Here is a 25,678-nt window from a genome sequence, read left to right as displayed (position 1 = left end):
CGGGAGTTTGTCAACTCTGTTCAGTCTTACAGTTGCCAAACTCCCTTACTCATGTGCAGATGTAAAAATTCTACTTCAAGTAGAGACATTATGGTTTCCAATTAGTTGTACAATTAGATCGACATTTGGCTGTATAATTTATTACTTTTAAGTATGTTATCTTCAATTTAAATTCAAACACTGTTTGGTTTTGCGGTTAGTTACGCAATTACTCCAAAGGTTTACTGAAGATGTACTGATTAGTTCAGAACGAAAAAGTTTTGAACGTTATTATAATCCGTTTGGATCTTTAACCAAATGGTATAAATATTATACCACTTACAACAGAAGTTTTTACGTCGATGCTCGAGTTTTTTAACTAATATGGTGAACATGTACAGTAAACTCCCGGAAACTAGTTAATTTTAAGTTTATATTCTTTTCTTTTTATCTCTATCTATCTATCTATCTATCTATCTATCTATCTATCTATCTACCTATCTATCTATCTATCTATCTATCTATCTATCTATCTATCTATCTATCTATCTATCTATCTATCTATCTATCTATCTATCTATCTATCTATCTATCTATCTATCTATCTATCTATCTATCTATCTATCTATCTATCTATCTATCTATCTATCTATCTATCTATCTATCTATCTATCTATCTATCTATCTATCTATCTATCTATCTATCTATCTATCTATCTATCTATCTATCTATCTATCTATCTATCTATTCATCTATCTATCTTCTTTAAGTCCGCTCAGTTCTATATACACTCATGGACAAAAATATCGAATATTTTGGAATTTTCAAATTTTTGTTTTTTCAAAATAAATTCTGGTCAAGCAAGTGGTTTATTGTAAAATAAAGTTTTTTTTAACAATGTTTAACGAATAATTTTAAGTTTTTATGCGGAGAAAATTGTAAAAAAAATAAATGTGTAATATTAGGTAAATAAGGTTACTTTACTCTAAACTTAAATGATAATTTAAATTGCTTAAACAACTAGTTTAAACTGAAAGAAGTGCATGATCAGTAACAAGTATTCCCCCTCTAGCTCTTATTACTGCTTGCATCTTTCTTAGCATGCTTGCAAGTAAATTTTGGACATATCCTTGGGAAATTGCATTCCATTCATCCTGTGCAGCAAGCCGAAGCTGCTCTATCGTATTTGGAACGGGATTTCTTTGTCGTATGCTGCGTTTTAGGTGATCCCACATGTGCTCTATTGGATTTAAATCCAGGCTAGACGGTGGCCAATCCAATCTTCGAATTTGGACTTCATTAAGATAATTACTTACTATGGCAGCGGCATGTGATCAAGCATTATCGTGCATTAACGTGAATCTTTCATATCCAATGTAACCAACATATGACAAAACATGATCTTGCAGGATGTTTTTAAGGTAAGAATCACCAGTCATCCGTCCAATCACTTCCACAAGTGCAGTACGTACCTCCCAACTAATACCTCCCTAAAGAATTATGCCATCAACTCCAAAACTAACGGTTTGGGCGAGACTACAGCTGACGAATCGTTCTCGAACTCTTCTGCAGACGTAGTTTTGACCATCTGGCTTCCATAATAGGATTCTGGTCTTATCAGTGAAAAGAACGTTTTTCCAGTTGTCGATATTCCAATAAATATGTGTTCTTGCAAATTCCAAACGACGAGCTTTATGATTTTGGAGAAGACGTGGAACTTTGGCGGGGCGTCTGGGTTTTGGGTTTGCTTCTTTTGATTTTCGTCTAACTGTTTGTGAACTCACATTAACTTGTCTAACATTTAATAGCTCATTTCTGAGCTGCATCGATGTCAATTAACGATTTCGTGTAGAATTAAGAACCAAAAAACGGTCATCAATTGCGGTTGTGCACCTTGGGCATACTTGACCATGCCTTCGTACAAAATTTCCTGTTTCGCGCTACCTTTTTAGAGTATTTGAAACTATAGATTCAGTTCTGCTGAGAAGTCGTGGGATACTTTTTTGTGCATATCCTTCCTCGTACAAAATTACAATATATGCTACTTGGACTTCATCGCAGTGCTGAATTGGTGGGATACTTATTTTAAACTTAGTTAAATCAAAACAATATTTAACTAAACTTATGAAATTAAACTAAAAATAACCGAATTAGTACGATTTTTCCTTTACACGAAGAAGGATTTTTATGATAAAATGTAAGAATGATATTAACCACTGAAAAAACGTCAAAATAAACATCAAAATATTTCAAACCAGTTGAGTACATCAGCCTACTATATGAGTATTATTAGTAATCTAAAATTATTTTGAAATAATAGTGACTACAAAAAAATTGGAAAATTCCAAAATATTCGATATTTTTGTCCATGAGCGTATTTATTTCAAGTTTCATTGTTATATTTTTATTTGTATTTTGTCTTATGTTAACAATTTATTTTTATTGCATCAAATAAATATAATAACAAAACAAATGAATAATGAAATATGTAAATAAAATAAATTGATATTGTTATATAATTTATTTTGACTAGATTTTAGTGTATTTCTTTCTGGCATACCATTATAATTTAATAGCATTTTCCGTAACTGTTCCACCATTTTCATGAAATGCTTAATGGCACATTTATAGGCTTATAGGAATTGCAACACAAAATTTTACATTTTATTTTTCCTATTTTAATTACGTCCAAAGTTTGAAACTAAAATTATTTTGTAAACTGATTAGGCAATTTATAGTTTCTAAGAACGTTTTCATTGTCTAATAACTAATAAAATTATTAAGCAAGCTTTAAATATTTGTACAGGGAGGAAGTGCATGCAAAGTACTAATGAATAAATATAAAGACTACAAGGATACATATTTGAATATTTTCTGCACATACTCGACATATATTTGAAGATAATCACCAAAACCATTCGGTTTTCTTAATTCCAGGACGAAAGTTTCAGGTATTTCTGACTATATCTTTCAATCTGAATCAGAAAAAGGTGAACATTTTACCATAAGGTTTATTTTGATAAACATTCTAGAACTAGCTAAACCGATGAGAAGTGAAGGCTAAGTGAACTCTGTGCCTCATTACTAGTTCCAATAAATGTGTGGACATGGGTATAAAATTATCACAGAGCAGAGTCACAGTTTTTCACGGAATATGGCTGTCAAAGCTCCTATTTGAAATGAATTGGCAAGGAAGAGACTGATGTGTGTATGTGCATTGATAGAAAGGGTATGAAGGTGCAGCTTAACGTATTTTATTTGTATGCGAAGCTTGGATATGAGATGAGATTAAGAAAGGGAATGGTAGTGGAAGTCCCGATTGAAGTGATGCTTTGTAGGGACAAAGATTGGAACTTGGTGAATTGCGTAATTACGAGAGTTGTGAAGGAGAGATAGAGATAATAATAAGCAAAACGTTAAAATCTCTTATAAAAAATTGACCCTAAATTATGTCTAAATTTTTTGCCGAATTACAGAGAAGTATTTAGATTTAAATTAACTTTCACCAAATTATTAATAAATATTAAAATAATAATTATTTATTTACTTATAAAATACCTCGGCAACTGTGGCCACTGGTACAAAAACAATAATATTAGATATAATGTAATAACGAAAACAAATAATAATTATTTAACTTTAACTAATGTCTATTAGGCTAAATCCTGCAGTAAGCTGAGCGGTTTTTAGAAACAGTATAATTTTTATGATCTCTTTAAGGTTTCTGAGCATTTCCTAAACAGTAGGATTCAAGGTGACCACCGTACCATAAGCCTGATGTCTCACACACTTAAATTGTTTTTAAAGATCATTCATAAACGCATTTACAAAACACTTGATATGGATATTGAAGAAACTCAATTTGGATTACGTAATGGCGTAGGTACCCGTGAAGCTCTATTTGCATTCAACGTACTAATCCAGAGATGCTTGGATGTGAACCAAGATATGTACGTCTGTTTCATAGACTACAACAAAGCTTTCGACAAAGTCCGCCACAAAGAGCTAATGGACATCCTCAAAGCAAAACAAATACAACACAATGACCTTCGAATTATAACAAATCTATATTATAAACAGCAGGCACACGTACGCATTAATGAACACACATCAGAAGAGTTCGAAGTTAAAAGAGGAGTGCGACAGGGGTGTGTATTGTCACCACTACTATTCAATGCATACTCTGAAGAAATTATGAAAAGAGCTCTTGAGGGAGAAACAGCAGGAATCAAGGTCAATGGAACACCAATTAACAACATTAGATATGCGGACGATACTATCATAATAACAGACAACCTCCGAGACCTCCAAAAGCTAATGAACAAGATAGTTGAGTATGGAGAGGAATATGGATTATCAATAAACACCAAGAAAACCAAATTTATGAGAATATCAAAAACCCAAAATAATGGTGAAAGCCTGACAATTAACGGTAGTGCTTTAGAACAAGTTGAAAACTACCACTATCTTGGCACAATAATTAATCACACAAACGATTACTCCAAAGAAATCAAAGTTCGAATAGAGAAAGCACGTACAAACTTCAATAAAATGAGAAAGGTACTTTGTGCAAGAGAACTAAAATTGGACTTGAGAGTTAGGCTGGCAAGGTGCTATATATTCTCGACTCTGCTTTATGGGATAGAAGCATGGACACTTAACGCGTCGACTGCTAAAAAGTTGGAAGCATTTGAAATGTGGGTGTATAGAAGAATCCTGAAGATATCATGGACCGAGCATGTAACAAACAACGAAGTCATGAGAAGAATCAACAAAAGAATGGAAGTATTGGAAACCATCAAGACACGAAAGCTGCAATACCTGGGGCATGTTATGCGTAATGAGAGATACAACCTACTTCAATTGATTATACAAGGGAAAATCCAGGGCAAGAGAAGTGTAGGAAGAAGAAGAATCTCATGGTTGCGTAACTTGAGGGAATGGTACGGATGCACATCTATTGAACTATTCAGAGCAGCAGCATTTAAGATCAGAATAGCCATGATGATTGCCAACCTCCGTCGCGGAGATGGCACGTGAAGAAGAAGAAGGATTCAAGGCCAATGCTGTGTATACGTTGTTGAATGATTTGCAGTCGATGAGGTTAAGTTGTACAGTCAGGCATTCATTGCAATAACGGCAAGTTGGACGAGTTCCTGAGGACATTAAGAAACCATGGGTAAGTTTGGTGTGGTTAATTCGGAGTCTTCTATTAATCGATACCCCTGTTCTAGATAGGAAATCCAATGAAAGGTGACCAATTAACGGTTAGAGTTTATGAAGAGTTGCTTTGCTTAGTTGCTATAAGTTTTGCCAGGTATCTTTTAATGACTTTTTAAAAACGAGTTTGAAATCATTAGCTAGTTGAATTATGGTTATTTCAGTACTATGTTTGATAGTTTCTTTGGTAAAATGTGCTGCTCTTTCATTGCCAGTAATTCCAGTATGTGAAGGTAGCCATATGAGGGCGACTGTTACATCGCGAGCCGAGAGATTTTGGTAGATGTCATGAATGTTTCAAACCAATAGATGGTCAGTAAAAATTGTATTGATTAAACCGATTTAAAAATGGGAGTCTGTACTCCCTGAGAATGGGAACAAACGTAACACGTGCTCACTTGTAGTTCACTTGTGCAAATGCTACATATTAAGGGTAACCGAGACGATCTTATAATGTTATGATGGGTTACATGTTCATCTTTAATGATGACTGCACATCCAACAATAATAGTGGGTTTAGAAGCATCGGTAAAAAGAACTAAATCATATAATTTTTTTTGTATAATTTCTAAAATGAAATAAAATAAAATGATTGAAAAAGTGGAGTAATTATTGGAGATATATGTTTTATGATAATGTTGGACATTGTTGGTGGTATTGGAAGAAGAGGGCATTGTGGTAATAAGGGAATTAATATAATATTAAATGATATTAAATGAGTATTGACGGGATTTGCGAATGTTGACGTAGCATATGAAAGTAGAAGAGGTTGTCTTAAGGTGGGAGGAGGTTCATTGGATTCACGATAATATATACTTTTAATAGCACTGGAGCGAAGGTCACCTAGACATAGACGGAAAACGCTACTGTAAACAGAGTTTAATAAATATATGTCATATCTAGAGGCAAAGGAATAGACAAAGCTACCGTGGTCGAGCTTAGATCGGATGATAGCTCTGTAAACTTTTAAAAAAGTAGTTTCATCGGCGACCCATTTAAGATGACTTATGGTTTTGAGAACGTTCAGCCTGTTGAAACAACTGGTTTTAATTATTTGGTGAAATATCATACCAAGAATTTTACATTGAACTATTACTATCTTAAAGAATATTTACCGCACTCTGTAAAAATTTACATGTGGTGGGAACAGATTTAACATTCCAGTAAATGACTAGATCATTAATTTATTGAACATATTTTATATTATAGGAGCTGAAAAGAATCTGCATAGTTCGTTAATTGCAAGAATGAATAAAGCTGAACTTATTACAGATCCTTAGGGGATAAGAAATTTATAAAGCCTACCGCTGGCATGCACTTTGAGGTTCTTCCAGGTAGAAAGCTTTTTACAAATGAAAGAATGTTACTATCTTAATTAAAGTATTAGAGTTTGTCGATTATTTCATTTCTGGAGATTGAATCAAAAGTCACTTCGATATCAAATATAGTTGCAAGGACCGCTTGTTGATTACTGACTGCTCGACAAATGTGTGTTTAAAGAAAAAAGGTTGCCAAGAGATAACCAGTGACGTCGGAAGCCGGATTGAGCGTCGGGAAGAATAAAACGCTTTTGAAGGAACCAAGTGAGTCTTTTATTTATTATTTTGTAGAAAGAAGTTTGCAGGTGGTACAACTGAGAAAAATCGGATGAAAAGATTTAGGAGTTATGGAGAATTGATCAGCTTTTTAATTGGAATGATTATAGAATTGCTCCAAATATCTGAGAATTTATGTGTTCCAAATAAGATTATAAATTTTAAAGAGTTTGGAGAAAGATCTCTTGGAGATATTTTTTAAGAAGATATAAGGGATGTCACCGGGACCAGAGCAGATTTTCTACAGGAAACCAAAAAAAAATTCAATTCATCCCAGATAAAGGAGTAAGGGGATGTGTTGCTGATGAGAATATGGAGAAATATAGAATGTGTAAATAACTGGAAGGGAAATATTTATTAATAACATTCATTTTTTATTGCATAATTAAATTTCTAATAAAAAAAGTAAATTTTGTTCAAGACATTTTTCCAAACTGTTGATAGATGGCGTTATAATTCAAAAAAACGATTTATTTTAATTCCTTAGGAAAATTAAGTGTAATAGAAAATCTATTGGAGAGAACTATAGAGAAGTTCCTCTAAATATTATAAAAACTATCGAAAACATCTACCAAAACAGCAAAATGGAAGAATATATGGACAACTTACAGAACCTATAGAAATAGGCAGCGTAATAAGACAAGGGAATTCATTGAGCCTCATGCTCTTCAATTTCATCATGGATAAAATCATCAAAAGCGTTAACAAAGGAAGAGAGGGTACAGAATGGGAAACAAAGAAATAAAAAATACGCTGTAACGCAAACGCAAAGATTGGTCCACAGATTTAATATATCAGCAAAAGAATATATTATAACAAATCCCATATCAGAAAACTAAAACAATAGTAGTCAGTAAAGAACCAACCAGGTAAAATAGAAATTAATGGCATCAGTATTGAACAAGTAATGGAAATAAAATACCTGTTACTTACACTGTCTATCTATAGCAGCGGTCGGGGAACCGGGGTAAATTACCCCAAAGGGGGTAAAAATTAAATTTTTGGGGGTAAAAATTAAACTTTTGTAAGTAAAAAGTATATATTCTTAATTTGCTATTTTATAAACCTGTTAGTATGTTTCACTTAAACAATTTAGCGACATATGCAGGCCACGCCATCTTACTCTCCACCACTAGAGTGTTCTCGAGTTATATCTTTGCGTAGTAAAGCACAGTCCCGGCCCCGACTACCTGCTCAGTTCGTGCTATGCCGTCAAGATACAAATACATTGACTAGTCAGAGAGCGAGTTTTTACTAATTAGTTGCTGACAAGATCACCATTTTATCATTAATCATCGATATATCGATCAAGGTAAGCCGCAATTGAAAAATTTAATTCAAGTATTTTACAACTATTATTTTCTGTCTCCCTTAAGATGGAAGCAAATAGAAAAAGAACATACCAAGACGAATTCCTTAATTACGGCTTTACATAAATAGAAGACAATGGTACAATGAAACCAGAGTGTGTTGTATGTGTGAAGGTACTGACTTCAGAATCTTAAAAAAAAAAGTCAATTGAAGAAATATTTAAAATTTAGATATTTGGCATTCACACCTGTCTTCCAAACCGCGAGAATACTTTGCAAATTTAGAAATACCTGTTAAAAGACAAATATTGAATAGCAACTTGTTTGGTACATTTGATCGGCGTCCAGCATCAAGGGCTAGCTCTGAAGTAGCCTTATTGATTGCACGAAATAAGAAACCATACACTATTGGTGAAGATTTGGTTAAACCAGCTGCTGTAAAAATGGCAGAGATTATGTGTGGTCAAAAAAAAGCAAAGAAACTGAATTCAGTGCCCTTGTCTGCGAAAATTGTGAAAGAACAAATTTCTATATTAACAGAAAATGTAAAGGAACAGGTTATTTTCGTATTAAACAGGCTAAATATTTTGCTATTCAGCTTGATGAGACAACTGATTTTCGTAGCAATTCACAGCTAATGGTATATGTTTGCTACATAGGTGTAGATAATTTTGAAGAGGAATTGCTGTTTTGTTCTCCTCTCGAGTTGAGATCTCGTGGAATTGATGTCTACAATAAAGTAAATGAATATTTCAATGCGCAAAGTTTAAAATGGGAAAACTGTATTTCTGAATCTTTGCATGGAACTCCAGCTATGCTGGATCATATTATTGGTTTTTCGGCTTTTGTAAAAAAATAACCCAAATATTGAAGTTACTCACTGTATGATCCATCGCCAGGCCCTTATGGTCAAATATTTAGAACCTACACTGGAAGCTATCATGCATGAATTTTATCAAGGGACATGCACTAAAAAAGCGGCTATTTCGTGAATTATGTCAGGACGATGAAGCTGAATATACGGACCTACTTTATTATACAGAAGTAAGGTGGCTTTCTCGCGGAAATGTACTAAATCAAGTATGGACTCTCAAAACTGAAGTCGAAATTTTTATGGTTGATTAAAAAAATATTCTCGCAGATAAGTTAAAAACTCTTCCTGGGTTGCATATCTCGCATATTTAGCGGGCATTTTTAAGAGTATAAATATATTAAACAAAGAATTGCAAGGAAAGAATATTAATATCATTTCAGCGAGAGAAATAGTGTCAGCGTTTGGGTTAAAGCTGCAATATTGGAGACAGAAAGTAGAACAGAACAATACAGCTACTTTTTCAAGGTTAGCTTTGTTTTTGGAAGATTGCGAAAATATTACTTTTGCTGACATCAAGGATACAATTGTAAGACATCTTATCATACTCAGAAAGCGGTTTTCAGATTACTTTCCAGATCTTGATATATTTACTCTCAGTTGCATTGCAGATCCTTTTACATGTGAAATTGCTATGATACCAGAAGATCCTTCAGGTTTAGCAGAAGCAATTCTTGAACTTCGATCTAATTTTCAATTTGAGAGTAAACCAAATCTGTTATCTTTTTGGATGTCAAAAGCTGCAAAGGCTTTCAAAATTGTACATGAAGATGCGGTTAAAAAATTGTTGCCATTTGGAACAACATATTTGTGCGAACAAGGCTTTTCCACTCTAATGAACATAAAAACGAAGAACAGAAATCGATTAAACGCTGAAGACTGTGTTCAAATCGCTCTTACACCAAGTCCCAATTTTGAAGCACTTGTATCGAACATGAAACCTCTCCCATGAAAATTCGCCCCCACAGAAAATATAAGCAAATAATAATTTCTCGTTATTTTGTAATTCATATGATATTTTTCTTGTATGACAAAATAACAAGAAATTATCATTTACTTATATTTTCTGTGGGGGTGAAAGTTATGGATTACTAGGTATTACATTGATAAATTGAATAAATGATGTTTAAATTAAATTTTTAATTATTGTTTTTTTTTTCAAAATTATCATGGGGGCTATAACATGAAAGATACTAAAAAGAGGCGATTTCGTTTTTTCTTGCTCTTCGCCATGGGGTAATATCAACTTACACAAAAATATTTTGGGGTAATGATTAAAAATGTTCCCCGACCGCTGATTTATAGAGACCTGGACAAGGAAGTGAGAGAACAATTACATAAAGCAAATAGACTGGTAGGTTGCCTTAACAACATTGTATGGCAAAACAGACACATTAACACTGAGATGAAGTCAAGAATTTATAAAGCCAGTGTAAGACCAATAATGATATGCCTCAGAAACAAGACCCGACACAGACACAACGCAAAGGCTACTGAAAACGGCAAAGATGGCAATACTGAGAAGAATTACAGGAAATACGCTGAGAGATCGAAAGAGAAGTGAAGACCTTAGAAGAAAATATAACGTACAATGTATAAATGAATGGACACAAAATAGAAAAAAAAAGACTGGAGTAACCACATAAGCAGAATAGAAAAGACATGTGTTGTTAAAATATCAAAAGGTAAGTCACCAATTGACAGAAGAAGTATCGGACGACCGCACAAAAGGTGGAAGGACAACCTTCCATAGAAGTATTAATTCGCCAATGAACAAGCAGAATTATAAGAAGCTTATAAGGAGGAAGAAGAAGAAGGAAAATTATAGAAACGGTCTAATATCTCGAGAAATACACTTCCAAACAAAAACCAAACGCGTAATGAATATTTTTTTAAATTTATTGATTGGATCACGGATTCTACGTGAAAAGTAAAAATGTTTTATCTAATTTTTTTTCGATACTCTACAGATAACGCCTCAATCGCAAACAAATAAATGCATATCAGAAGTCTGCAAATTTCTGCACGTTTCGAAAGAGGAAATTGGTATTTTTGAGAAAGGTATGTAATGTTACAACATTAAACCGATAGATGGTGCTGTAATTACAAAAAGAATCTTTCTCGCAAGTGAAATTTTTATGCTACTGAATACAGGTTTCACGTAGAATCTTAAGCTGCAATAAAAAATGGGCGTTTCGATTTAACATTTTAAAATTGACCTGACCACCACTCCTAGAAGATGGTGGTGGAGGTCGTTTTTGGTGTCATTCGTTAGATTTTAAAAAATATTTAACACGGGGTTTGGTTTTTTTATTTTTAGATGTATTTTTCGAGACATTAGAGCATTTCCATAATTTTTCTAGGGGAAAAAATAATTCATAGTTCTCCGACTATAGCGCCATCTATCAATATTTAAAAAAAAATGTCCAGAATAAAAGTTACTTTTTCTTATAGGAAATTCAAATCTGTAATAACAAATGGAGGTTCCCGTTTAAGATTTCAATGATGCCCCCGTCCCATCTCCAGGGAGTTCGGGGTTCGGGGTTCGGTTCGTGTTATCATTCGATAAATTTTTGAAAAATATTAAATACGTGTTTGTCAGTTCTTTATTCCGATGTAAATTTAGCGAAATGTTTGACTGTCCTGCTTCTTCTAACAAGCCTGGTGTAAAAAAATTATATTAATAAAATCAAAAATTATTTATGTATCTAATAATAACATAAATAATGATTTTTCACAAATATTTAAAAAATAAGTAATCAATAAAATATAATCTGTATTCTAATAACAATCGATATTCGGTTAATGTCTCTCTCGTTGTTATTGATACAAAGTCAAAACTTAGCACGTGACAGTCTTGTCAGTTTTTATAACGTTTCGGTTCTAATAAAGTAAACGTCCGATTTTCAGACAACAGATCAAAAAGTACATATCTTAAAATCACTGGAGCTCTACATTAATGAGCATAAATTGAAAGAACCAAAGTATACTTACATTGTTCCCTTGGCTACAGTCATGTTTAAATCGCTCAACACATGATTGGGTTTCTTCTTCGAGCCATAGTGTTTGTACGCGTGCCTTACACTAACTGCATTCTGTCTTCTGTTCCATACTGTGGACTGTTGATGTACTAAGGGCGGCCTTTCCACATTTACACCAACCAAATCGGGTCCGGGAACTTGTGGTTCCACCCGATCACCCATTGTCGTACCCTCACTGGAAACAAAAAGTACAGGTAAGAAAGACTGAAGTGAAACAAATATTTTAAAATTACATCTCTTGTATAAATTACCAATAAACTAAAATTTTGGTCTTTAATATCTGTCAGTTTGGCGTTTTCATGAAAGTTTTGTCAAAATTATCATTTTATGTGTATTTTTTAGACCACAATAGATGGGATGTTCTCTATTCAAGGTGCAGTAATGATAGGACAAATAAGTTTTCTAAGAGGTCACTTACGTTAGCTACTTTTTTTTTCAACAAGTATTTTAAATAGGTTTTACTAAACGCAAAAGCATTACTTACTTTTAAGAACATAATTTAATACTATGCTCAACAAGTAGAGCAATCTTTAATTTTTCATGGAAAGAGAGGTACTTAACCTAACTTAACAGCAATGCCATCTCTCGAGAAAATTTTATAAGGAACGTGTTTATAGTGAAGTATATACGTATATTGTTAACTAAAGATCTTAAAAGTAAAATACTTACTACTTATACTAACAACTTGTTGTACCAACAAAGACGGCAACGGTTTGGACACATCATACATAGAAATAAAAACTAAGTGTGATAAAGGATAGAACTGTTAGGAGTTCATGAAGAGGTAGAGGAAAACCGAAGAGGGGATGGAAAGACTGTGTGGCACCGGACTTCAGAGAAAAGGGTTTAGGTGAAGAAGACGCGATGGAGAGAAATGTAATGAGATGGGCGAAGAAGGGTAAGTAATAGCGACCCTTGAAAAGGCAAAACCGTAGGAAGAAAAACAAGAAGATTTACTAGTTGTACTAACAATATTTTTATCTAGTATTTTATTAAAATTGCTTTGGTAGGTTTTAAAAGAATTAGTTGAATGGATTTATTTTAATTTTGGACATTTACCCAAAATATATGGGAACCTAATTAAATAATTATACCCATATGTCAGAGAAAAAAAAACAAAAGAACATAGGTGAGTAAGAAATAAATAGACTAACTTTGTAGTAGTAGGGTTAAAGACCTAAATATAACACAAAAAACATGCAGAGTAAAAAATCGTGAATATGGATATCCAAAGAAACAAAAAAAAAAACAATTTCACGATTGGTAATTTGTTTTTCCAATATTTGGGTTCCTACGAACTCTTCATTTGTCATTCTGTGCACAACTAAAGGATTTTTTATTATATCCTTTCATAATTTCAATATAATCATTTACTGTATACAACCGTTGTTGAAGTTTGAGTGCAGATTCGATATGTCCAAAATCTGAATCGTTAAGTAGAAAACTATGTCCTGGGAGAAGATACCTCAATGTAAAATGTTTAAGAGTAGGGTGAATTTCTAAAACTGCTTTCATTATTAATACAATCTTGATGTTACGGTTTTGGTCACCACACGAGTCAGACCAAAGGATTATTTTTTTTATTTTTACGTTTTCTTTATTGTGGTTTCTAAGGCAGCTTCCAACTTCTTGAGCCCCCCGATCTACTTCTTCTTCAATCTAAACATAGCAATGCTCTCTGTTGGGCATTATGTGATTGAACACTAAAATTTACTTAATTCATTTAGAGCATTTTCTTTACCGATATTTTTTAAACATTTACAAGGACAGGTTTAATAACGAAATTCTTGACATTTTTTTAAGTTATTGTTTTATGTAAAACAATCTTTGTTTTACACACAAAGTTTTTTCCTTTTCTCTGTTTTGATTGACATGTTTCCGTTTCCTGCCCTTTTTTTTTGTGTACTTTTGGGAGAGTGTTTTTTATTTAAAACAGTATTAACATTTTCAACAACATTGTTTTAAATATGACAAGGTTTACCTATTTATATTTAGCTACGTTGACTGGAGCCTGGTTAATTACAGTCTTGCCCTCATTATCATCAGAAGCTAAGTTATTAAAGTTTTCAAAAACTAACTTCATCAGCATGACTTGCGGTATGATTACCACTTTCAACGCTTGATTTTTAGCAACACTAGGTTCAAAGTTTGAGTATTTGAGCATGATTCGTGTTCGTATAAATTGTACATGGATAGAACAGTTGACAATATATCAAAAAGGCAGAACGCAACAGAGATTCTTTAATATTAGCCTCCTAAATTGTTTAAATTATCGCACCATCAATTTTGATTTTATATCGTAGTGGGTATTTAGGTATAGTCATACATTTGATTTTTTTCTGCTGATATACACGCCCAACCTTTCCCAAACTAGATTGATTCAGTGCAGTTAAAAAATTCTGGAATATTAAGATAGAAGTGCATCAATTAACATAGTTTTGGGGATTAGCTCTCATGGCTTCTCACTGTTAAACGCCAGTATAATGAAAGGAATCGTTGAGACAAAACAACAAAAATTGAAAAGATTGTCCAAATCAGATGGGCGTGGTAATCATGGACATCAGTGAAAACAGTTTGACCCCACTGGATTTCATATTTAGAATAATATAAGATCTAGCTATGTTGTGTGAAATGAACTGAGAGTTTTATTTTGTTCGGATTCAGGATTTTTTCCGGTTGCGGGCAATGCTTTTTGGCACTTCAATGTCCCTTTCTGGACCGAAGTATTTTGTAGCTGGCTCTATGCTAGCAAGTTCATTCGCTTTTTTGTTTCCTTGTATTTATTGTAGCCATGACACTGTTATGTTCTGATAGTCCATCTAGTTCTCATCATTCCAATACAAGTCTAAAGACTATAGAGACTATATGGGGTTCCTGTGTTTCCGTGTAGCCACTTGAGTTTTTGTGCATTTATTGGATAAAGTGATTCCGGACTTTGGACTATGGACAAATCATGAAAGAGATTATTTTATAGATTTTTGCTTAGAGAATTCTGTATGACAAATTCATCTTTTAAATCACCAAGCGTACCTAACAATTGGAAGTCACCACCGGAATATATACGATTACAGTTATACAAAACCCAGTCAAGGTACCTATACCAAAAAAGTAATCATAATGACTCCCCCTTAATTATAACAGGTTGATACGTGAAATAAAATATAAACTTAAAAGAAGAAAACCCCAAGAAACGACTTATATTTTAAACACTAAATGATTTAAAAAAAAACTAGAAGAGGATTTCCAAAAACCAGAAGAAAATCATGACCATGAAGACCACTCACATCGAACGAACATTCAGGTTACAATAGAAAAATGGTACAACAAATACGTTGAAATAAAGGAATTTAAAAAAAAATAACATAAAATATTATAATATTATTGAATATTGGCAAAAAAAGGAAATATAACTGTCAAAGAAGAAGACAAATTGGTGAGATGGAGAGAGTACGAATGGATATATCGAGACGCTGTGTGAAATGGAAATAACAGTTTCCAATAAACTGTTTATAGTGGCAGTGACTAAAATTAAGATAGCTATAATGGTAACCAACGTTCTGAAAGGACATGGTACATGAAGAAAAAATAAACTGTTGATAGTTTATATCGTTCTCTGGGTCTACTTTTTTAAAAGTTTTTAAAATAAATTTGTGGTAAATTTACTTAAACACTCCCATAGACGAGAGACGGATTAATGTCTTAATCCGAAAAATTATATGTATTATACAAATTAATTACTGCTGAGGCAGGTGCGGAAAATTAACCGCAAATATAAAATAAATTAGAAATTTATACCATAGTTAATGAAAGAACTACTTATGAAAATTCCGTGACACGACAAATATGTAATTATGGAATTCCTACATTAAACATAAAATATTAACTATAATGGAAATTGCAAATAAATCATTAAGTCGTTGCAGACATCAACTTATTCTAACACCCGAAGATAAATTTTTACAACCAATTAGACATTAGTACGCACTCGTATTACACAGATATACTTAATAGAATATGGAAAAATTTTTCAATGACTTAGTAATCACGACAGTTACTAATGATGTCAACTGAAATTATGTATCATTAAAATATTAATTATGTCTAGGAAAATTATTACCTGAAATGTTATGAGATAGAAAAATGACAAAAATTTTGTTATGGATCATATATATATATTAATATATATATATATATATATATATATATATATATATATATATATATATATATATATATATATTAATATATATATAATATATATATATATATATATATATATATATTAATATATATATATACATATATATATATATATATATATATATATATATATATATATATATATATATATATATATATATATATATATAAGAAATACTGGATATTATTGACTGTCGATATAAACAAACAACAAAGTTTATTAGGGCTGCAGTCAGTAGGTTTGGCCGGGATGTTATAGAAACACTCTTTTGACTTTTGGTCGAGCTTTCGGAATTCTTTTATTCCTTCTTCAAGACACTGTAATTAGAAGAAAGTGTAAATATTTACAACATATCTCAAATTGTCATTACAACTTACTAGTCGTTGAGATTATTTTTCTAAAGCTACGACACTCAACATTAAAAACACACATATAAAATATAACATTTAAAATAATGGACAATATACATTTTAAAATTTAGTTGGAAAGTTAAAATTTTATAATTTTGTTAGTGACATCTTTGCATGGTGTGTTTTGACTGATCCATAGAGAACAGAAAAAAAAAACAAAAATAGTGTGATTAAAAAGTAATTAGAAGTTCTTGCTATTATATTAATGGAAGTAGTATCTTAAACCTGTCTTGATAGTATGCAACATGTTTTGTATGCAGGTGTATTACGGTGTGTATATGTAAAAGTAAATCTTTATTTTATTTTTGATGTTTTGTCAGTAAGTAACAATAAATGTTGCTCAATTTATCTATGTCTGACTTTTTATTTATACAAGACGTATTAGATTTTATGAAACACATTTCCAAGAAAACACGTTTTGAATGTTTTTTTTTGCTTAGCCAGAATACAGGAATCCTCAAAATTAAATTTATGTTTTAAAGTTAATGCATGTTCTGTGAGCGCACATACGTTTATCTTTTTGGTTTTTATGTCGCTGCGATGTGATATTACTCTATTGTGAAAATTACGAGATGACTCTCCGATATAAACGTTTTTACAATTGGCACACGGTATAGAATAAACAACATTCGATGACTCCTGTATTGTGAAAGGATCCTTTGTCTTTGTGTACAACTTCGATACCGTTTTAGGGTAAAAAAGTTTTAGGGTTAAAACTAGGGTTATCAACTTATCACACATCGAGTTCAGGGACAAGGGACTAAAAAAGTTGAGATCTATACTACAAGAGAACTCCTATCCTACAGGGCATTTGAATAAACTCATTTTTGGTTCTCCTTTTCCTTCGCAATTTTCTGACAACCAAAATTTTCATAACAATGAGGTCCGACAACTGACACAGACATTGACACAGAACACATCAGAGCTACCACAATCTAAAATAACGTATGGTTGCCTACCCTATATTCCAGTTCTCACACCTAAGCTATTGAACATTTTCAAAAATATTAGTGGCTTAAAAATTTCAACTAAGAATGTGAAAACGGTATCGAAGTTGTACACAAAGACAAAGGATCCTTTCACAATACAGGAGTCATCGAATGTTGTTTATTCTATACCGTGTGCCAATTGTAAAAACGTGTATATCGGAGAATCATCTCGTAATTTTCACAATAGAGTAATATCACATCGAAGCGACATAAAAACCAAAAAGATAAACGCATGTGCGCTCACAGAACATGCATTAACTTTAAAACATGAATTTAATTTCGAGGATTCCTATATTCTGGCTAAGAAAAAAAACCATTCAAAACGTGTTTTCTTGAAAATGTGTTTCATAAAATCTAATACGTCTTGTATAAATAAAAAGTCAGACATAGATAAATTAATCAACATTTATTGTTACTTACTGACAAAACATCAAAAATAAAATAAAGATTTACTTTTACATATACACACCGTAATACACCTGCATACAAAACATGTTGCATACTATCAAGACAGATTTAAGATACTACTTCCATTAATATAATAGCAAGAACTCCTAATTACTTTTTAATCACACTATTTTTTTTTCTGTTCTCTATGGATCAGTCAAAACACACCATGCAAAGATGTCACTAACAAAATTTTAAAATTTTAACTTTTCAACTAAATTTTAAAATGTATATTGTCCATTATTTTAAATGTTATATTTTATATGTGTGTTTTTAATGTTGAGTGTCGTAGCTTTAGAAAAATAATCTCAACGACTAGTAAGTTGTAATGACAATTTGAGATATGTTGTAAATATTTACACTTTCTTCTAATTACAGTGTCTTGAAGAAGGAATAAGAGAATTCCGAAAGCTCGACCAAAAGTCAAAAGAGTGTTTCTATAACATCCCCGTCAAACCTACTGACTGCAGCCCTAATAAACTTTGTTGTTTATATATATATATATATATATATATATATATATATATATATATATACAGGGTAAAGAGAGGAGGGATGGACCAGAAGGATAGTCGGTCCGCTAGGTATACCTCAGCAAGCTTGGCAACAGGGCAAGTCTATGTGCTTAAACTGCCACGTGTGATAATTTTATTTGATTTTTTTAAATTTCATTTTTTGTAAAAACAGATGAGTTTGACCGATTCTTCGTTAGTTTATTATTGAACTATATTTAAAATGCGTATTATAGAGTAAGAACTACTGCTGTAGTCTGCTTATTTTAAACAATACCTATTTGAGGATAGATGGACCACTTACGAGGAGGAGAGTTGGACCAGTATGTTTTGTCTTAGGATTATGCCCAATAAATATATTTGCAAGCAACATACACCTAAGAGAGGTAACTGGATCTCTAGGGAGCTAACTGATGCCGTAGATGCTGTAAATAATGGTGATATGAGTATTAATAAAGCCGTAAAGCCGACTTTTAAACGTCGAATAAAAACAAACAATATGGATAAGAAGAACTGATTGGGTCCATATTGTTCTTTAAGAACTGCTGATGAAGCTAAAATCGTTAGCCATATAAAAAAAACTACAAAAAGCAGTCTTTTCACCAACCAGAACCGCATTAAGAATCATGGCCTTTAATTTAGCTCAGCGATTAGGAATCCCAAATAAATTTAATGTAGACGAAGGTAAATTTTTAAATTTATAAATCTGATACAAGGGTTACTTATTGTCTACTTTTAGGTAAAACTGGTAAAAAATGGTTAGAACTCTTTTTGAAACAAAGACCTGAAATTTTAATTAGAAAAGCTAAGAACCCTCAATTGCATGAGCTTTAGGAATGTCCAAAGAAACAGTCGATAACTACTTTTCTGATTTCTAAAGAATTATGATCGAATATAATTTTTATGATAAACCCGGACACATATTGAATACTGACGAAACAGAAACTGAATACTAGAGCCGGTCAAGTTCTAGCAAGAAATCTCCAAGTTTGGTGTCTAGCATGCTCCAATAATGCAAAAAAGCAATAAATGTTCATTTTTGTTATAATATTTACTTTATTTATATCGAGGCTCTCTAACTCGTGGATAATGCAGAGTTGGTAAGAAGACTGAAGAGATCGAAGGCCTTAGTTCAAAAGCAGAGTATAGTGCGGCTTAGTGTACACGAGTGCCTGTTTAACTAATTACTGTAAGTAAGAAAACCCCGTAGAAACATTATTGAATGTAACTATAGTTTTAAGTATTTATTAGAATTAATTTAGGACGGAACAGAACTACTCATTGATCTTTCTAATTAGATTGCAGTGTAAAAGACACATCTCAAGGTGTATTTTATTAATAAATATATTTATATCTTAAGGTGGATTTAATTTAAAAAAAATAAACTTATTTTGTAAGTAAAATTGTAGCTTATTCCCAATAAGAATAGTAAATTGCACCACAACACCACAACAAAATAGTTTCAGAACGATTTAAGTAGAAGATGTTTTTAGTATTATTTCATAAAAAACTTTAAATCATTTAAATATACTGTCCACTAATAACCTTGCATGTTTTGGTGTGGTTTGTAAGGTTCTAGGTTCACATTATATAAATAATAGTTTTTTATATTTATGAAAGGAGTCGTCTTTGGCTATTATAGTAATCAATGTGGACGGGACGAACAATACACGTAGAAATATGCGAGCGTGCTGAATGACATTGGTACGATGGATTACTTAATGATGTTGCCATTTAAGTGGGTCACCTGTCCTAGATTTAATCTAGACACGAAATAAGTTACGTGTGTTTTGTTTACTAAACAACTTGCTAGACGTTAGTATTAAATAAATTTGTTGAAATTAATTATTGGTACTGACTGCTACACCGATGATAACGTCAATAGATACCTTAAATGAAATAGAAAGTAAAAATATAGATTTAGATATGTTTTAGAGCGGTACTTTATAAATATTTAATTTAAATAGAAAACACCGAACTAAAGTAAGATTATTTAATAAATATTTTCTAAAAGTAATCTTTAAAAATGATTACTATTTCTTCAAGTCTAAAAATCTTTAGAATAATTTCACCCAGGTATCATGGAAATACTGATTTCAGCTCCAACATTCCGATGACCTATTTAATAAGTTAATCAGACTCCATGGTTATTTATACACACACTTTAAAGTCTACTATTGACACTGAATATACTTTCTGCATCCCAGAATACAATAAAATATTTAGATTGAGTCTAAATTTCAGATTAAAGATTTCTGAAGATGTAGCAACACCATCATCATCATTCTCTTTGCCTTTATCCCTATGCGGGGTCCACTTCCCTAAGTCCATTATTCTATGAAGAAAATTAAATGTCAAAGTTCAAAATGGGTATACGTAAAAAAATGTATTTTCTCGGCTTCCAATGAAGCAATTCTTTATTCTTTTTTTAATCACATGTAACTTGAATAAAAACACCTAAAAAATGCCTTACCAAGTCATAAAGATGCTTTAGTTTTGTTATCAATACATTAATTTATTTACACGCCAGTCGTCAAAGACGAAAATGCCACTGAAACTCTAAAAATCATACGAAGAAGCTGAACTTTGCCGAGAATGTTAATCTTGGGACCCCCAAAAATATGCAAAAAAGTTTACTACACTTACCTACCAGCTTTCCCCCTAAAACTTCCTCTCCCCGTAGGAGAGGAAAACGGAAAAAATCAATTGATTAAGAATCTGTACGTTGTAAAAAATATTTTAAATAAAATGTGTAGCTGATATAATTTTAAATAAAAATATTAATTAGCACTTTTTATGTAAAATGAACCGTTCCCTCGGAAACAAGGATTAAATCCACTCGCGATTTTGAATGTCAGCTATTCTCCGTTCATAAATTGTTGAGAGCACGAAATGTGCCTCAAACTCATAAAACGGTCGTAAACCATAGGCGTTCCTGAGGTGTTTATTCGTTAAATAATAATATAATATTTTTTAATACTGTTATATATATAATATTAATAATATTTTAATACTAATATATTTAGCAAAAAAACAATTAAAACTTTCACGGCTAATGTTATGTAATTATATTTTATTAATAAAAATAAGAATTTAACCATTAACAATTTTGTAAATAAGAATACCTTATCTATTTGGATATTTCAATACTAATCTTCGCGTTTAATTACTTTACTAGAAAACCTGGAATTTATATCCGACGGTACTATTCGTTGCAAGATAATTATAATGGAATTCCCCAGATTTTTAATAATATAATGGGTATGCTTTGGCCACGTGCCTCGTTTGTTCAGTTTATATTCGAAACGTAACTTAAAAGGGTGAAGTTATTACGAACGAAAACAATTTTTTTGTTTAGTACGTTTTTGATCGCATGTAATTTACGGCTCGTCGGTGTGTCAGCGTCTACGGCAGTAATTAGCGTCTCGAATATTTCTTTTGCGAATTATATGCAGTGCGTGAGTGATTTTTTATTCCATATACCTACGAATATATACGTACCTTTCGCTCGTGCTCGTTTTGTTGGATTGTTTGTGATGGCTTCATCATCAACATCATTAAGTTTTACACCGGTACTGTTGCGTACAGTCAGTAAGTCTGTCTATTCACCAAGAGAGAAGACTATTGTTCTGAGTGATCACGATGCTCTGGTTTCTCAGAATCCCACAAACACTGTTCGCAACATAGTCGAAAGTTGTGCCAACATGACTGGCGTAGGAGAGTCAACTATATATAGGTTCCTATTAGAAAGAAAAAAACACGGTATAGCTAACCCAAACACAAACGAACACTTAAAGAGAGGGAAAAAGCCTATTGAAATTGATGAATTTGCCAAAAATGGTATTCGAAGGAAAATTCATGGATTTTTTTTCAAAAAAGAAATACCAAACCTAAACAAAATTTTACAAGAAGTTAGAGACGACCCGGATTTGCCTCATATCGGACGAACTAAATTGTGGCAAGTTTTAAAAGAATTAAATTTCCGGTGGGAGAAATCAGACCGAAAATCACTTTTGATTGACCGGGAGGAGATAATATGTTGGAGAAGAAATTATCTAAGATCGATACGAAAATTCCGGGCTGAAGGAAGGCCCATCTTCTACCAGGATGAAACGTGGATAAACTCAGGTCATACTCTAAAAAAAATTTGGTCAGATAAAAATATATTAAGCTCCTGGCAAGCCTTTATGGAAGGTTGGTCTACTGGTATCTCCCCACCTTCTGGTAAAGGCAGTAGATTAATAATTTTTCACATTGGCAGTGAAAAAGGATTTGTTAAGCATGGTTTGTTGGAATTTCAGTCCAAAAGCACAAAAGACTATCACGAGCAGATGACAGCTGATGTTTTCGAAGAGTATTTTGAGCAGATGATTGAACACATACCACCAAATTCAATTATAGTATTAGATAATGCACCTTATCATTCACGACTAGTAGAAAGACTTCCAACGACTGCGTGGAAGAAACAGGATATTCTTGACTGGCGGCGGAATAAATATCTGCCTTACGAAGATGGAATGGTAAAAGCAGAAGTTCTAAAAATTGCCCGGCAACACAAATCTAAGTTTAAGGAATACGTAGTTGACATAATGGCGGAAAGGCGAAACATTACAGTCCTTAGACTTCCACCCTACCACTGCGAAATAAATCCATTTGAACTTATTTGGGCACAAATGAAAAGTTATGTTGCTAGAAAAAATACGTTATATAAAATACAAGCTGTACGTGAATTGTTATACGAGTCTTTACAACATATTACAGAACAAAACTGAAAAGATGCAGTAAGGCATGTAATAGAAGAAGAACAAAAAATGTGGGATCTTGATAACATAATTGATGCGACCGTAGAGATACAACCGCTAATTATTAACCCTCAAGATGACTCGGATTCGGAAGTTGATCCTATTTATTTTGAATTTGAATAGTTTTAGCGGACAGAATCTAGGCGGACAATTCACTGATCCAAAGCGTGAAATAATTTGTTCACCGAATCGTTCTCGCAGTAAAGCCATGCTTTTACATATATGTATAGCAAGTGGCGCCATCTTGTTGAAATCAAATGTTGCCGAGACCACGAGCTTCAATTTCAGGTACCAAATAGTCCGTTATCATGGCACGATAACGGTCTCCATTCACATTAACATTCTGGCCGGCCTCTGCTTTAAAGAAATATGGACCAACGATTCCACCAGCCCATAAACCACACCAAACAGTTGTTTTTTCAGGATGTAATAGCCACTCTTGAACCTCTTTGGGTTGTTCATCACCCCAAATATAGGCATTTTGTTTATTAACGTACCCAATAAGCAAAAAATGGGCCTCATCTGAAAACAAGATTTTTCTCGAATTCACTGGATCTTCTGAAAGCTTATCAAGAACCCATCGACTGAAACGGTGACAACTCTGAAGGTCGGTTGGATTCAGCTCTTGCACTAATTGAATTTTGTATGCTTTTAAATCAAGATCCTTACGTAAAATATGCCAAGTTGTTGCATTTGACAAGCCAAGCTGTTGAGAACGGCGACGAATCGATTCTTCATTATTTTCGAGTACACTATCACTTACCGCTGCTATATTTTCTTCAGTACGTGCTGAATGTGGTCTATTTGGTCGCATGTTATCCAATAATGAAAACTGGGTTTCAAACTTACTAATCGTAAAGCGAATTGTACGTTTGGTAGGCTGATTATGTGGACCATAAATTGCTCTAAGCGCACGAAACACATTCCTTACAGAACTACCATTTTCAAAATACAACTTAATAATTTCTAGACGCTGTGCCGGGCTAAGTCTTTCCAACATGAAATGTCAAACAGTACTGAACAAAAGCGAAATGTCAGTTTGACAGTATTCATGCACGATCTCCTATCAAATCCCCACCAAAAAAAGTACCTCTAAATGAATCACCCTTTATATAAGAAAGCCTTAAAATGCTCCTAAAGACCTCTGTTTCTCTTCGTGCAACAATGTTTTACTTATTTTTATATTATTTTACGGTACTGTGTTGCCAACTGGAAACGGGAATAAAGATATTTCTAAAAACTAAACAACATAAAAACACAAAAACAATGTTATATAAGAAACCGATAAGGTAAATAAAGAGAGTTTGAACTCTGAAAAGTTCTGAGACTCAGAACGAGATTGCTAAATAATATGCAGTATCAGAGACAAACGTATTGTGAAGAAAAAGAAGGGCACAGGAGAAGTCTTGAATGGAAGCAAATAATAAGAAAAGCAAAAAAATTTCCATTGCATTTTCCAATACTACAAATAACAATAACACAGTCTTCTATTACACTCATGCCCAACTTTGTTTAAGGTATGAGATGAAATACTCCGTATTTCTGTTGTTATCTTTTGTTTGATATTCTTTGATGTTCTGTAATTATGATTTGTTTGATGTCTGCAATACTACTTAGATGTATTGCATATACTTTGTTCTTGAGATAACTCCACAGAAAAAAATCCAACGGTGTAAGGTCTGGCGATTTAGCGGACCACTCAATAGTACCAGGCAATTTATTCTGTAGGTTAGGATCTATTGCCTTGGGATATAAGTTGGCCAACACAGGAACAACTTCGTCTCTAATCATTCTTAGCTTTTTTTCAGCTGTCAAATTTCCATCTACAAATATAGGACTAATAATATGATAACCTATGATACTTGTCCAAACGTTCACCCTTTCAGCGTACTGACAATGTGTCTCAAGCATCCAATGACGATTCTCCACTGACCGATATCTACAGTTTTGTCGGTTTACATCTCCGTACAATGTGAATGTTGATTCATTCAGAAGAAAGAATTGTACCAACAGCTAGTGTATTCCTGTTTAGTCTATTCATCATTCTTTTACGCAAATACATTTTACGATCTGGATCGTCTTCTTTTAGCTCATGCACGAAAGTCAATTTATACGTATGAAGTTTTTCTTTATGGAGACACCTTAGGACAGTTGTATGGCACATTATTTTGACGAGAAGTTTTAAATGAACTTTACGTTGTATTATCTGCAATACGTAATAAAATATGCACTTTCACATTATCTTCAACGAAGTTCGATAAGTTTGCCACTTCAACTTGACTTGCAATTATCCTTGTAAC

At 32.7% G+C, this 25,678-nt stretch overlaps 1 protein-coding gene across 11 annotated transcripts in view; it reads right to left on the bottom strand.

Moving 5' to 3' along the window:
- snu (ABC-type transporter snustorr) overlaps positions 1 to 25,678 on the bottom strand; it is a 415,588-nt gene that overhangs the window by 59,360 nt on the left and 330,550 nt on the right. For all 11 annotated transcript variants that reach the window (XM_072525834.1, XM_072525836.1, XM_072525838.1 and 8 more), the window contains one exon: positions 11,971 to 12,192. In XM_072525834.1, coding sequence (XP_072381935.1) covers positions 11,971 to 12,192 — 222 coding nt within the window. The remainder of the gene's footprint in view (positions 1 to 11,970; positions 12,193 to 25,678) is intronic.

Source organism: Diabrotica undecimpunctata, chromosome 3 (genome assembly GCF_040954645.1).
Source record: "Diabrotica undecimpunctata isolate CICGRU chromosome 3, icDiaUnde3, whole genome shotgun sequence".
Lineage (NCBI taxonomy): Eukaryota > Metazoa > Arthropoda > Insecta > Coleoptera > Chrysomelidae > Diabrotica > Diabrotica undecimpunctata.
Note: the sequence above shows the minus strand (reverse complement) of the source record. Positions and strands in the feature narration are given on the sequence as shown.